We start from the raw sequence: 15,108 nt of genomic DNA on the forward strand, positions 1-15,108 counted from the left end.
CCCTGGGCAATGCATTCCAGTATCTCATCACCCTTTCTGCAAAGAACTTCTTCCTGATGTCCAACCTAAACCTCCCCTGGTGCAGTTTAAGACTGGGTCCTCTTGTCCTGTTGCTTGTTGCCTGGTAGAAAAGGCTGGCTACAACCTTTCAGGGAGTTGTAGAGAGTGACAGAGTTGTAGAGAGCCTCCTCTTCTCTAGGCTGAACAACCTCAGCTCCTTCAGATGCTCCTGATAGGACTTTTGCCCCAGATAATGTAGAGGAGAGCTTTATGTATTACAGAGTGATCAATATTACTTCATAATAGTAAAAGTAACACAGCTAGTCAGTTGTGCAGGTTTAGGATATTGAGGTTTAGCAGTCGTGTCAGTAAAGCTATTTCATTTTGTAATGGTTTGTCTGCATTAAGTTTGCAATCTTTAAAATACAGTGGGAAGATATAATACTACTGGCATTTATGTTTCTAATTCTCCAAAACACTTGCAAAACCTTATATAAATTAACTTAAGAAACTACTCATTGCACATACAGTGACAAGTTTGTGCAAGGACTGGAGCTTTCTCTACCTCTGTAATAACTGCAATCTTTCTGTCAAAGGAAGATTGTTACCAAGTATTTTTGTGTGGTTCTGATTTGTGCATGACACTTATATTTATAAGGCTCTCTGTTTATCTCCCTCTGTACTACTTACAGTATTTGCTATTTAAGCAGGTTTTTTGAGCAATAATTTTATCTTGTTTAATTTGTGTGTGTGTGTTTCACTTTCCTTTTATAGGAGATTTACGTGACTCTGCAATATCTTCGTTGAACTCACCTAGGTAAAGTAGTATTGGCCAGTTCCCATATAAGAATAATCACATTACACAAAAAGTGCAAACAAAATCTAGTATGACTTTGTGAAATAATTTAAAGCTTTTTATTTCAGTCTTTTCCTGCACAAGATTGTTGCCTTTCTCTCCTATCTTCCTTATTATAGGTTTAAAAAAAGTTTCTCATAATAAAACTGTTGCTCTGATGTGTTGGGTTCCTCTTGGAATGCTGCTGTTCAGTAAATTCTCATTTGTCGACAAACTCTGCAACTGGACTCTGGAATTTATCTGTAGAAATATTCCACTAGGAACTCTATAATTTTGTGAGGAAGTCTTAAACCATAATAAAAAACCAAAAAGCCCTGCTCTATATACATGCTGTTTGTGCTACAACTCAGAATAATGTTATTCAATGAAAACATATTCGGGAAGCTAGTTTGGTGTGTCTTAAATCCAGTATAACACCTTCCCTTTCTCAGCTGCTGTTTGTGTTTTTAGCCCTTTCCTCGGCCACTCCCCGACTGCATATGTCAGTCATGAAGACCCTTTCCCACTTTTAAAACTATTCTCTTCCTTTCTCTTTAATGTCTCAGAGGGTTTTTTTATTTTTTAACTTAACGCGGAGTCTTTTTTCTCCGTGGTCTTTTTAGGCAGCACTTGTATACTGAAAGTTAAAATCAGTAGCAGTTATAACACCCTCCTGCTATAACTGCCTTTTGGGAAAGAATGAAGAAAGGTAAATCCAAGCTTGTTGCCACTTCATGTAAAAATTTATAATTCTTTAATATTTTGTGGGTATATTGGTTTTATTCCAGAACTCCTCAAAGCTTTAATCTAAGTCGTGCCCAGTTACTTATTCAAGCTACAGTTATCCATTGATAAATGCTACATTTATCCATTGATAAATGTGATGAAGGGTTAGGGACTTGCTATGCCTTATTTGACTCATTGATCAAGAATTGGTACTTCATTCCCTTCCTGCGAGGAGCAAAGAAAAATGCTAATAACTTTCCTGCTGGACTGTAGCATCAAGTGCTCCATTTGTCTATTAAAACTTTCAGTAGTAAGAAGGATGCTTGAAGCCCATAGTCTTAGAAACTAGTGAAACCTTCATTACAACACTGGTTTTATGTATCTCAAGTTCACTGTGAAATGTGTTCTTTTAGAGCTAAAGTTACATGCAACAGCAATAAATTCCAGTAACTGCATGTTCTTTGTTTTTTAAATCTGCCACACTTTTACCTTTAATAAACCTTGTAGTGAATTGATGTTCAGATAGAAATAGTACTTCAGGAGAGACCCTTGTATGACTTCACATGCGTAATCTGATTGTTGTGATTATATTTTATCAGACAGCTGATAGATGTATTTTGAAGCAATCTAATGCATAAAAATTCATTTAGTGTTGAAGGTGATGCTATCAAAGTTTTTGTAAGGGTGCGTCCCCCTTCAGACAGAACTGCATTAACCGATGGAGATCAAGGCTTGTGTTTATCTGTTCTTTCATCAAATACCATCCGCCTGCATTCGAAGCCTGAGCCAAAGATCTTCACTTTTGATTATGTTGCAAATATGGAAACGACACAGGTAATCACTTCCAGAATCTCATATCTATTACAGTTTTTCCCCAAATTTTGGCAACTACTAATGCTAAGCCTTTCTGCAGATGTAGTGCCTTAGGTGTAATTTTTTTGCAGTGGTCAGATTGGTAACACATTGTTATAGTACAGAAATGTTGCATGAAATTTTGCTCTTTAAATATTTTTGATGTGGGGTTTTTTTAATTGATAATTTCTTTGATTAAAGTTTGCATTAAAATTGAAGTTTACATTTGTAAATGTTACAGTAACACTATAGAAAATAAATGTACCTGTTGAGACAAACATATAAAAATAATTGGCAGTTAGTAGCTGACATTAAAGATGTGATTTGTATTTAAGGAACTTATGAGTTTATCTTCTGTTTGCTTCAATTCTCTTAATTTCCTGTAATTTCTGTCAGAAAACCCAAACCAAACCTCCCAAAACCCTCACCTGCTGTTATTTGTAGCTAGGCTCTTCTTGCAAGATGAGGCAAACAGTGCAGGTTTGTTGAATGTGCAGCGACAAATGTTAGAAGTTAACTAGATTTGATAAGTATCATAAGGCTCAGTTTTGACCTACTGATGGTATAAACTGCATAACCACTGGATCAAAATTAATATTGTATATTCAAAAGCAGTTACTCTGATGCTGAGTTGTTGCATTTTTCTTTCAGTTTGTCGAGGAATACAGTTTTGTCAGAGGGAGTGATTTATGTGATGAGGACTTAGGATATGTTGTTTTGCTGTGATGACTCCAGGGGTCATTGTACATATCTAATGTTAGGGAATGCATCTATTTTATACACTGTAAAGTTATGACACGGGAAACACTGATATAAAAGAGACCGAAACAAGTGGTGCCAAGTGCCTTCTCTCCCTTGTCCCCAGGAGTCTGTGTTCTCAAGTGTGGCTAAAAATATTGTTGAATCTTGTATGAATGGCTACAATGGAACCATCTTTGCATAGTAAGTCATTTCATAGCAATTACAGTTGTTTCATTGCCATTGCAACATTTGAGGAGATTGTGCTAATGAATAGTTGTGGTTTTAAGAGCCAGAGCCTGCTTAATGTTACAGTAAACTTTAGAAGTGCTTCCTTCTGTTGCACAACATAAGGAATGTTCTTGCAACATTGAATAGTACTTCTTACTCCTCTTCTGGAGGAATCTATTTGCAGGTGTTATGCTTCTAATACTTACAGCTAATAATGTGGATTGCAAACTCATTTCAATTTTACTATTATTTGTCTAAAAAGTAGTTTTATTGTACTATTAAAGAGAAAACTAGTTATTTTCAGTATATCCATAGTAAAATGGAATGAAAATTACTTTAGCTTGATATTTGGCCAGCTCGGCTCTTTAGTGACTCTTAGCTGCCTGTGGGAAAACTCATTAATGATAATTTTAACTTTCAGAATGTTTTCAAGGTAGAAATGTATCTGTGACTAGGAGTATGAATATCCTTATATTAACTCAATATATTTTCATTTTGAAAACTGATGAAGCACTTTGGTCAAGAAATGCTGATTTACAGGGCTAATCAAATCAAAACTGTACTGGTTTTTAGCCTAGCACAGCTTTTGCAAAACTGTGAAGTCCACTTTGTTACAATAAACAAATGGGAAATGAAGTGAAATTGCCCTGAAGTTTCTCTAGCATAATTAGTAACTACACTAAAGAAACAAAAACAGCTCTAAAAGAAGAAATACTTCTAAGTCAAATGTAACCTTTTGTGCACTACTGAGTGACACAAAACTCAAAAGATTGACCCAAAAATTAGTTTATTGTATACATCTGAAAGCCTTCATTTTAGTGCTAAATTCCACTATTTAACTTTCTGAGAGAAATAAGGAAGAAAATGGTGGGTGGTGGGGAGACAAAAGGTCATTTATCCCAAGAAATTTCTTAGTAAAATTTGCTGTTCTACTTTTATACTTTTCCAGCTGACTGATTTCTCAACTTGCCTCTATGTCTCTTTACCTTCAGTTTAGAAGAATTTTTGTTTGTTTGTTTTGAGCTTTGAGTTTTCCTTAAAAGATGCAGATTAATGAAAAACTCAGAGCCAGAATAAAGCTTTATCTAACTTTTTTTTTCCCTTTTGTTAGTGGCCAGACGGGGTCAGGAAAAACTTTTACTATGATGGGTAAGTGCACAAGAGAGATTAATCTTTCAGTGGCTTCTTAATTTTTTTATCTTGAGTTGAAATGTTGTATTGCTCAAACACCAGGGATAATTTACATTTTCATGTTCTTGTAGATAACTCTAGGAAATGGTGTAGTACTCAGTGCTTTATATCAAAAGAGTGAAGTATAGGTGCTCTCCTGAATCTTTTTGAAGATCTAGATTTTTTTTTTTTTTGCTGTTTTTAACAGGAGAGAATTTTTTCAGTTAAATAAAACATTTTTAGTAAGTTTTCTCAAAATTATTATTCTGCTGGTTTCCATTTTTGACTGATATCCCTTGCATGTGTAGAAATATATTCTAGTATGCATAGACCCATGTTCTAGTATGGGTCTTCCATATTAAAATATGTTGAGATTCTCAAAATAACTGTTTGCTACCCAACTAGACATTTAAGGCCTCTCTGTGTGTGAAGGAATCCCCTTGTAATCCTATTCTTCATGTAGTGGTGATTTTAAATGCATCAATCATAGAATCACAGAATTATTTGGGTTGGAAAAGACCTCCACGTTCCAGTCCAACCTTCAACCAATTAGCACCGTGTCAACTAGACCATAGCACCAAGTGCCATGTCCAGTTGTTTCTTGAATACCTATAGGGATGGTGACCCCACCACCTTCCAGGGCAGCCTGAGCCTCCCCTGGCACAACCTGGGGGCATTTCCTCTCATCCTGTCACTTGTTGCCTGGGGGAGGAGGTCGATCCCCACCAGGCCACAACCCCCTTTCACGTAGTTGTAGGGAGCAATAAGGTCATCCCTAAGCCTTCTTTTGTCCAGAATAAACAGTGTTGTGCTTGACATTAGAAAGTTATTGAAATAACTAAAACCATTTTGGCTGATATTTTTGAGGACTACATAGAAATTAAGTAAACATAGGGACAAATCCCCCCCCTCTTTCTCGTTCTTCAAATCAGTATTAAATAGCTGTATTGGTATACCTGCACATCTGTGCATGTTTCCTATGGAAGCCCAAATAGTTGATGCTAGTTTAGACTTAAGTAGCCTATGGACAGGTAAAATAAACCTCCATAAGCATTGTTTAGACTACATTTTACTTTGATTATGGAGTATTATCTTAGATCTTGAAAGTTGATTTTATTGCAGTTCTTCTGTAGTTTTGTCGTAAATTGATTGACTAAATGTGGTTGCTGAAATCTTCTGTAATGACATCTTGAAAAGGTGAACCATTACTCTTGAAGTAGTACTAATAGTTATTTTTTTTAATTAAAAATCTCTTTAGGACCATCTGATTCTGACAATTTCACTCACAGTCTGAGAGGTGTAATTCCACGGAGCTTTGAATACTTATTTTTTCTAATTGAGCGGGAAAAAGAAAAGGTACATTTATTTTATACTTATTATTGCAGTGAAAGTAATGTCTCAAAGTAAAGATTAGCTAAGGCTGATAAACCGTGTATGCAGCCGTTAAGTTACTAAGATTATTGCCATCTTGCATCAAATTTGTTAATGAGAAACACTTGCATCTAGGACTCTACCAAATTATAGTACAGTTTCTTCAGACACAAGTGTGCTTATATTTTGAGTCTAAAAATGCAAGTAGGTTTCTAGGCATGTCATCTAGGCATCAGAAATGTACAGTATGCAGAATATATATGCGAACTAGTAGGTTTAGATATGTATGAAAAGAGACTCGCTGCCATACAATGCCAGACTTAATAAAACCAATCTGTTTATAATGTAAATTACTGTGTTTTTTTCAGGCTGGCAGTGGAAAGAGTTTTCTCTGCAAATGCTCATTTATTGAAATCTACAATGAACAGATATTTGACTTGCTAGATTCTGCTTCAGCTGGACTCTTTCTCAGAGAACATATCAAGAAGGGAGTCTTTGTTGATGGTGCTGTTGAACAGGTGTTGTCATCTGCTGCTGAAGCATACCAGGTATTTTTTGTCACTTTTTAATGTTTGGATTATTTATCTTGATGTTTATTTGGTAAATATTCCTCTGATTAAAGCACATTTTTCTTTCCACAGTGTCTGTGATGCCTTCTTCCCCTATTTCCGTACTCTACAACACAGTGTAAAATAGCTGTTTCTAGGCAATGCTTCCTGACTATCCCACACCTGTAATAAATCATATACAGTTCTGGAGTTTGGAATATATGAATTGCAATTACAGTAACCCTTCCCTAGCACTTACCCTACATATCTCTGAAATAGCAACAGAAAACTACATTTCCTGCTAATTGGACAGTGTGTGTTCCAGAATTGTCAGATTTATTTCTCCATGAATGATACACATATGCATACTAGTTGTGTGACTTCAAATTCTTTTTTTCTTTGAGTACTGCTAACATACACCAGTATTGAATATGTTATGCTTTCAAACAACAATGGTACTTTTGGAGGAAAGAAGTGAATAGTGTAATTAATCCTTCTGTTAATCTATATTTTTCACTTTTAAAATACTTCTATTGGAAAATGGTCAGAGTCCTTTTTCTTGAGATTTTTGAAAGCTGTTGCACTGAAATATGCCTACTACTGCTTATGTCACCTGTGTGTAAACTACAGTCTGAGAGACTTGATATTATCTGTTGTCTTTGTCATGCTTAGGTATTAACTACGGGCTGGAGAAACCGTCGTGTAGCATCGACCTCAATGAACAGAGAATCCTCAAGATCACATGCAGTTTTCACCATCACAGTGGAATCCATGGAGAAAAACAACGAGGTTGTTAACATTCGGTCTTCCCTGCTCAACCTGGTGGATTTGGCAGGATCCGAGAGACAGAAAGACACCCATGCAGAAGGGCTGAGGTTAAAGGTTAGTTCTGTAACATCTTTGCTATCTTTCTCTTTTCCAAGGTACTGCCCTGTTCCATTCTCCAAATCCATTCACCTTTGTTCTCTTCGCTTTTTCGTTTTTAGGAAGCAGGTAACATAAATCGATCACTAAGTTGCCTGGGCCAAGTAATCACAGCACTTGTTGATGTGGGTAATGGAAAACAGAGACACATTTGTTACCGGGATTCCAAGCTCACTTTTCTGCTACGGGTAATATATATCTGGATTTTATGTGCTACTTAGAGTGTAGAAAAAATATTTAGTTGGGTTTTTTTACTGTAAAAAGCTGAACTCAAGTACTTCATAGTTGCTTCAATATTGGGCAAGCAAAACAAAGCTTGAGAAATATCTTTTTAACCTAAACAGACTTCTAGTCAATTTATGGCTGTTAACTGAAGACAAATTTATTTATGCTTATAACCTCCTATTACATATTTGCGGGTTTTAAAGAAAAATAAGCACACATTTTCATCCCTATAATTTGGGAAATACTGTGTATCAAAATGTAATATTTAGAGACGTGTTGAAACATTTGACATGCTTTCCAGAATTAACCTACGTGTGCTTAAGTGTTGATCTGATGTTAAGAGTTGGATAAATTTACAATTTCCTACCTGAGAACCTATAGGCTTTTTTCCAGATGAACAGAAAACAAAGACAGAAGCAGTCAAAGATTTATGGACTCACCAAAATTCTGTGAAAAGTAATGAATATCTGTAATATATTTTTGTATTATAGTACTAGTACATAATACAGTATTTGTATTACAACACAATATTGTGATCGCAGCAAAATTTCTCAATCATTCCATCCCAGTTCTACATAGATCTTAAATTCATGAAACTCTGAAGAATTATGTTCTTCCAATGCAAACCAAAATACATAGAAATTGGAAGAGAATTGCAACTGTTTGAGCTGCTACTTTAAGTGGTTATTTTTTTTAGGTGTCTGTACCACAAAGAAATCCATAAACATGACCTTCTCTGTTAGAGAGAGAGAGAGAAAGAGGGAGAATGATGTTGAGGCTTGTAGACTATTCTGTAGCACTAGACTTTTAGTTTTAGGTATAACTGCTGCCTTCTCCAGAGATTTGAGAGCTACTTGTTTAACAGCACAGAAATATCCAGAGACGTGCATGTAAAATGGATAGGTTCATTTTATATCCTTGATCAAGAATCTGTTGATTTGTGATGTTGTTTGTTTGGCAATTGCCACCAGAAGGAAGATAGATTGGAACAATCTACAGGCTAGGTGATGTTCAAAGTAGTGCTAACAAAGTGAAATATCTACTTTATTCCCTGCATATTTTCTGTTTGTTTGGATTTTTTCCTCTCCTGCTCTTCAGATGTAAAAAGTATCTCAAATTGTTAAATAATACAGTCAAGGTTTTGGAAACAAAAATAAAGTCTTTATTTACAGTCACATCCTTTATATCCACATTTGAAATAAAATCTGAGAAACTTACCTAGCATGGATATTTGTTAAATGAAATTCTTTCTGCGATTTGTTCAAAATGATACACAGTTGCTCTTAGGTTAGAGCTCTTAGCTCTTGGTTTTCTATTGTTACCAAAAACATGCATATAAGACTAACTTCCTTGTTTTTAAATAGGATTCCCTTGGTGGTAATGCAAAAACGTGTATCATTGCAAATGTTCATCCAGGATCCAAGTGTTTTGGTGAAACTCTGTCCACTCTCAATTTTGCTCAGCGAGCAAAGTTGATTAAAAACAAGGTAAGAGAGTTACTCAATGTGTTTATTGGAGCAACAAGCAGTTTCTTGTCATTTAGCCTACATATCTGCAAGCAGGGTAGCTTCATTGAAATACTCCTGTGCTTTCACTAATTTAAATTGATTTAGCTTATTAGAAAGCACTAAGTTTGCTTTCTAATTTTTTTTAATGACCGATTATTTTTGAAAAGGGCTTGTTTGCTCTTGATTATGAAGAGAGGACAACATCTTGGAACTAGGAAATGGCTGACAATAGCATGTATTCATTGCTTGTTCTCAGAGCACTTAACTGGAAAAGTAAAAAGTACTGAAAATTAAAATTGTCATAAAAAATTTTGATTCAATGTTATTTCAGTTATCTAGTTTTATATATATGCTAGTACCCAAAATGTAATTTCTCATGGGTTTTGAAAGTATCTTGGCATTTAGCTGAAACTGTCTCTGATGTATACTGCTTTGTTGGTCAAAAAAATCCAGACGAAATTCTGCAGAAAATATTAAATACTTTAACCTCTAATTCTATCTCAAGTGCTGCTTACTGGTTTCTTACTATGTGGAACACTGCTTTTCCCCTAAGTTCTTCTTTTCCTAAGATAGGAAGACTTCTCAGTAGCTTTGTTGCTTGGTGTTCTCTGAGTTTTATTCTGTAAGATTTTTACTTTTACCTTTTCCTAATTTTCTCATATTTATGAAAGGCTGTGGTAAATGAAGACACACAAGGAAATGTGAGCCAGCTGCAAGCTGAGGTCAAGAAGTTGAAAGAGCAGCTTGCTCAGCTTACTTCAGTGCCATCTGTGCGCAGTATTTCTGTATCACAAGGTAAGAGCTGGGGGTGAGGAAGAGAGATTTTGCTACATCTGTAGCCTGGAGGGTTGAGGCCTTCATTAAGTTTCTGAACAATTTATATTTTTGTAGGAACTGACTTACAGAGGTTGTATTTATCTACCTTACAACGTTTGATTGCAAGGTAGTAAGTGTTGTCTTACTTCTTACTTCTACTGTGTTCCTGAGTGAACTCTGTCCTGACCTTGCCAAGAAATACAAGATACAGCAACAGAAGTTACTACAGAAGTTAGAAAGCTTTGTCTAACATAAAGCATCTGTGGTTGAGGTTCCCTAAGGAAAAAATACTTCTTTGCTTGCATACACATTTAACCAGTAAAAACAAGTCAGTAATGATGTAAGACACTGCATCACTGTTCATAAATATACAAATATTGACAGAGGGAGGGCTCAACGTTTAGACCTGCAGTAGAGTTCTGAGGGAAAGCAAGTGATGGTGCTTAAACACTGAGGAGGAGTTCTGTGCAAAACTTAATGTATCAGAGCTGTGTTTGTTCTATGCATTTAAATTATGTTTGTAATAGTTGATCACACAAATATAAAATCTGCTTGCTAGATACTCTAAAAACATGATGTCATTTTAAAATATATTAAATTACAATGGGGTAGTTATTATGCACCTAGATACTGTGGTGATTAGTATTCCATAAATAAGTAGTCCTGTCTGTGTGAGGATATTCAGAAAAGCTATTTCGAATTAATTTCTAAGTGGATTATTAAACCCTTTAAATCCCTTGTGTGGACACTTTCCTTCCAGAGTAAGCCATTAATTGTCCGTATAATTCATGCTTATTTTCCTGAATTTCCCTCTCATAAACCAGTCAGTCCACTTTTAATATGTACAAACAGTACTAATAATGCTAATAATGGCTTAGTGTTATCAAATTAATTTCAGAGGGATTTTGCATTTTATAGATATACTTAGCCTAATGGACTGATTCTTTCATTTTAATAAAAGTTCATTGCAAGGCCATTCAATGCTTGCACAACTTTGTTAATTATACAGTTATGTATATTAGCTCTGTTCTTTATCAGCACTTGCAAGTGACTAGGAATTACTGTCTACACAGTAGACTCTGGATATGGCATGTGATATTTGCAGAGGAATTACACTGTTCGAAGAATTCATTTAAATGTTCTTTACAGAATTGTCATTTTATATATGCAGCAAAACCTGGTTAACTAGTATTTTAATAAATATGGCATTTGTTTCTTTGACTTCCCCTACAGATGCTGTTGAAAAAGGGGAGAACAACATAAATTACATGAACAATTTTATTGAAGCAATGCTGTTCTGGGAGAAATCAGAAGGCGAAAAGAAGGTAATATTTCGGCACTAATATTTCTAAGTGCATTCAGGGTACTCTCTGGTGAGAGACCAGTGAGCATATTGAAACCGACTCTCTTAATGATTTTTTTTGGGTTTGAATAAAAATACTCTGTCCAAGGCTAACAAGGTTTAGTAACAAGGGAACTTAGTCAAACGACATTTAAGATAAAATCTGTAGTGCTCAGGAGGACTACAAAGATGTTATGAGGTTATGGAGGGAGAAAACTAGTAAGGCCAAAGCCCAAGTTGAACTTAATCTGGCTACTGCCATAAAATGCTTCTATAAACACATTAGCAACAGAAGGAGGGCTAAAGAGAAACTCCATCCATTATTGGACGCAGGGGGAAACATAGTGACAAAGGCTGAGGAAAAGGCTGAGGTACTTAATGCCACTTTTGCCTCAGTCTTTAACAGAACCGGAACAGTTGTTCTCCAGGTACCCAGACACCTGAGCTGGAAGACAGGGATGGGAAGCAGAATGAAACCCCCATAATCCAAGGGGTAATGGTCAGCATTCTACTACATCACTTAGACACACACGAGTCTGGATATTAGGAAAAAATTCTTCACTGAAAGGGTTGTCAAGCATTAGAACAGGCTACCCAGGGAAATGGTTGAGTCACCATCCCTGAAGGTATTTAAAAGACAGGAAGATGTGGCACTTAAGGATGTGGTTTAGCTGTGGACTTGGTTAGAGCTGGGTTCACAGTTGGACTTGATGATCATAAAGGTCTTTTCCAACCAAATGATTCTATGCTTCTATTCTGTCTTTCAAATTCCAACAAGTCATAGGATAGCTTTCATAGTATGTTCAGTTTTAGGGCGTTGTTTATTGGATTTTCTAATAAGAAAAAATTGAATTGAACAACAAACTTCTATTTCACTTAATTTTGATTGTGCTTTTTAGTATTTGGGTCCACAGTGTGTTTTTTGAAGCAAACCTCTCAGTCATCCTCATTTTACTGTGCTTCGGTCATGGTGTAATACTGAAACAGCCAAAATGGATTCTTTTTTTTTTTTTTTTTTAAAGAAAATTAACTGAAACAGGCACTCTACTGGTCTGTATCTGATGTACTTAACGGAATACTTAGTCTACCCAATCATATTGGAATTTCTAAGTACAATTTTTGCAATAGGGTGTGTAACTTGGGTTCTTAGTATGAGCTTTGCTCTCTTATGAATCTGCTGCAAATGATAGTCTGTGTATTCACATAATTACTGCTGAGTTTTGCATTATTTGTCTGCCTGTGCATATGTATGCGATATGTGCACCTTAAAAATTCACCTAGTGTAACTACTGTTTTCCCACTAATCTGTATATGTACTTTCTAAGAATTTATTAGAAAAAGTTGCTCAGCTAGAAGATCTGTGTGCCAAGAAGGAAAAATTTGTTCAGTCCAATAAAATGATAGTTAAATTCCGGGAAGACCATATTGTTCGCTTGGAGAGATTACATAAAGAGGCTGGTGGAATTTTATTGCCAAAAGAGCAAGATGATCTCCTTAGTGACTTGAGGGAGGAAGTGCAGACACTCAGAGAACAGGTAAGTCTTTGGTTTTTCTTTTCTAGAACCATTTTCTTTTGTGAGAATAGCTTGTGTAATGGAGTTCTGTGGTGGGTGGATAGTCTTTTTAGGAAAGAAAAGGATGGGTGGTGGCTTCCTTTATAGAAGAATCTCAAATATATGGAGTTTCCCTACAAAAGGGACAATGGGTGGGTTTAGAACTTGTGAGTTTGCATAAGAGGAGAGGTGATGTAAGGGTGATGTTATGCTTGGGAGCTGGCCACAGGCCACCTTTTCTGGGTTAGGTAGAGGACTAAATATCCTTTCAGCAACTCATAGAAATGACAAATCCTCATTCTTATAGGAGGCTTTAAGCTATATGACATTTGTTGAAAAGGAAAGACAACAGGATGCAAGTAATGCAGCAGGTTTCTGAAGGATAATAACACAGATGCCAGATGGACAAATAAGGGGTGATGTGGTCCTGGAGTTGTTTGAAGAAGGCAAATAGCAAAGTACATACCTAAGGCTTCAGGAGAGAAAGCTTCAGGTTATTCAGGTATCTGGCAGGTGTGGTTTCATTTGTGAGGCAGTTTTGAACAACAGAAAAGCTCAAGAGAGAAGGCAAGTTCTTGAAAAACAATTTCCTCCAAGCACAAGTCGGAAAAAGGAATAAATGTCTTGAAAAAATAGCATGAATCCGTAGCTCATAACTGAGCTTTGTAGTAAAGGGATGGGATGGGGAGATGCAGAAGTCAGGACGGTCCTTTAATGTTATAGAAACATTACTATGGCATGCAAGGCCAGTGTTAAGAAAGCCAAACCTCAAAGTTGAAACTGAAAAGAGATGTCAAGAGCAGCAAGGAAAGCCTCTACTGCTTTATTACTAGTGGAAGAGTAAACACATAAGATGTAACCTCACTGTCTTGTTTTGAGAGTAGATTCCAAGGCAGTAAGAAAACAAAAAAAAAAGAGGGCAGTTTTAACTACTGTCAGGAATACCATTTTTCCTCTTCCATTACAATTTAATGCTTATTAAAGGTACTAGAGTAACAGCTAGGTAGGTATAGCATTGTCTGAAAAAACTGTTGAATAAAATATTGCTTATATTCACAGATGGAACAACACCCACGAATTGCAAAGTATGCAATGGAGAACCATAACCTCAGAGAGGAGAATAAAAAACTTCGTTCTTTACAGTCAGTTAAAAAGGCTGAGGAAATTGATGCTCAGACCATTGCAGAGCTAGAAAAAGCCTTTTTGGAAGCTTCAGCCAAAGAGAAAAATACTGGAGGTAATTTTTTTCAGCTAAGTAAGTTTACTACCATATTTCTATTGTGCGCTGCATAGTGTTGAAAATTACTGTCGATGTACTTTTGCCTTCTTCAAAGTGATATGTGAAGACTGATAAAACAAGTTTACTTCATTTTATTCATAGTGGCCTTCAAGCAATAGGAATTTGGATTTGCACCTTGTGAACACCGTTTATAATTTCATTTTGTGTTCCTTAGTTGTCATGAAGACTGCAGTAATATTAATTAGTCTATTGGTTTTCATGTGGACTGCTGCTAATACCTGTTTTCGTCAATTTAATTGCTGCTATGCTGTTCAAAAGCCCTAATGCTTTCATTTTAGTAAAACTTAAAATATTTGAGCTACTCTGTGATTTCAGAGGGTATATGTTTGTTCTTTAGGCCACCGTTTATATTCCACCACCATATCAGCAGAAGGCAACTCTCTGGCATCTGTTGAAAGGCTGAAAGCACGCCTGCTACAGACTCAAACTGAACTGGCAAGTTCAAAGCAAGAATATGAAGAATTTAAAGAGCTAACCAAGTGAGACAAAACAGTATAGAATTGTCTGTAATTAAATGTCTTTAAGTAATTATTTATATTGCTTTTTAAAAGTTAATCTCGAATCCTGAACATACAGTCTAAATTTGTTCTGTGCAAAGAGAGGGCCAGGTTAAGAGCAATGCCATGCGCACAGAATGTGTTCCTGGTGAACATAGTTCCTCCCAGACTAGGGAACAACCATGATTCAATCTGAAGGCATGGCTGCACTGTTGCAGATTTCTTTGTCTTTTCCAAAGCCACTCTTTATACTAAGATGCAAAAAAAAAAAGTGCTTCACAACACGCAGGAGATTGGACATACCCTGAAATTCTGATAGTCACCACCTGCTTAACAACACAGGGAGAGTTTGGCTTAGTTTCTACATTGAGCAAGTATTTTTTAATAATTGAATTATTACAGATGAAAGCAGTGACAAGAACTAAGAGTTGATGGGGTTGAGTTTTTAATATAACCACTTTAAGAATGCAAG

At 36.0% G+C, this 15,108-nt stretch overlaps 1 protein-coding gene across 1 annotated transcript in view; it reads left to right on the plus strand.

Annotated features, from left to right (window-relative positions):
• Positions 1–15,108, plus strand: part of KIF15 (kinesin family member 15) — a 37,063-nt gene that overhangs the window by 1,551 nt on the left and 20,404 nt on the right. The window contains exons 3-16 of the mRNA XM_027718922.2: positions 775–817; positions 2,212–2,395; positions 3,279–3,355; positions 4,494–4,531; positions 5,811–5,908; positions 6,292–6,471; positions 7,144–7,353; positions 7,458–7,583; positions 8,985–9,107; positions 9,800–9,923; positions 11,178–11,269; positions 12,612–12,821; positions 13,899–14,076; positions 14,477–14,618. Of these exons, the coding sequence (XP_027574723.2) occupies positions 775–817; positions 2,212–2,395; positions 3,279–3,355; positions 4,494–4,531; positions 5,811–5,908; positions 6,292–6,471; positions 7,144–7,353; positions 7,458–7,583; positions 8,985–9,107; positions 9,800–9,923; positions 11,178–11,269; positions 12,612–12,821; positions 13,899–14,076; positions 14,477–14,618 (1,825 nt within the window). The remainder of the gene's footprint in view (positions 1–774; positions 818–2,211; positions 2,396–3,278; positions 3,356–4,493; positions 4,532–5,810; positions 5,909–6,291; positions 6,472–7,143; positions 7,354–7,457; positions 7,584–8,984; positions 9,108–9,799; positions 9,924–11,177; positions 11,270–12,611; positions 12,822–13,898; positions 14,077–14,476; positions 14,619–15,108) is intronic.

This window comes from Pipra filicauda, unplaced genomic scaffold (assembly GCF_003945595.2).
Source record: "Pipra filicauda isolate LSUMZ 115617 unplaced genomic scaffold, ASM394559v2 scaffold62_size3274119_pilon, whole genome shotgun sequence".
Lineage (NCBI taxonomy): Eukaryota > Metazoa > Chordata > Aves > Passeriformes > Pipridae > Pipra > Pipra filicauda.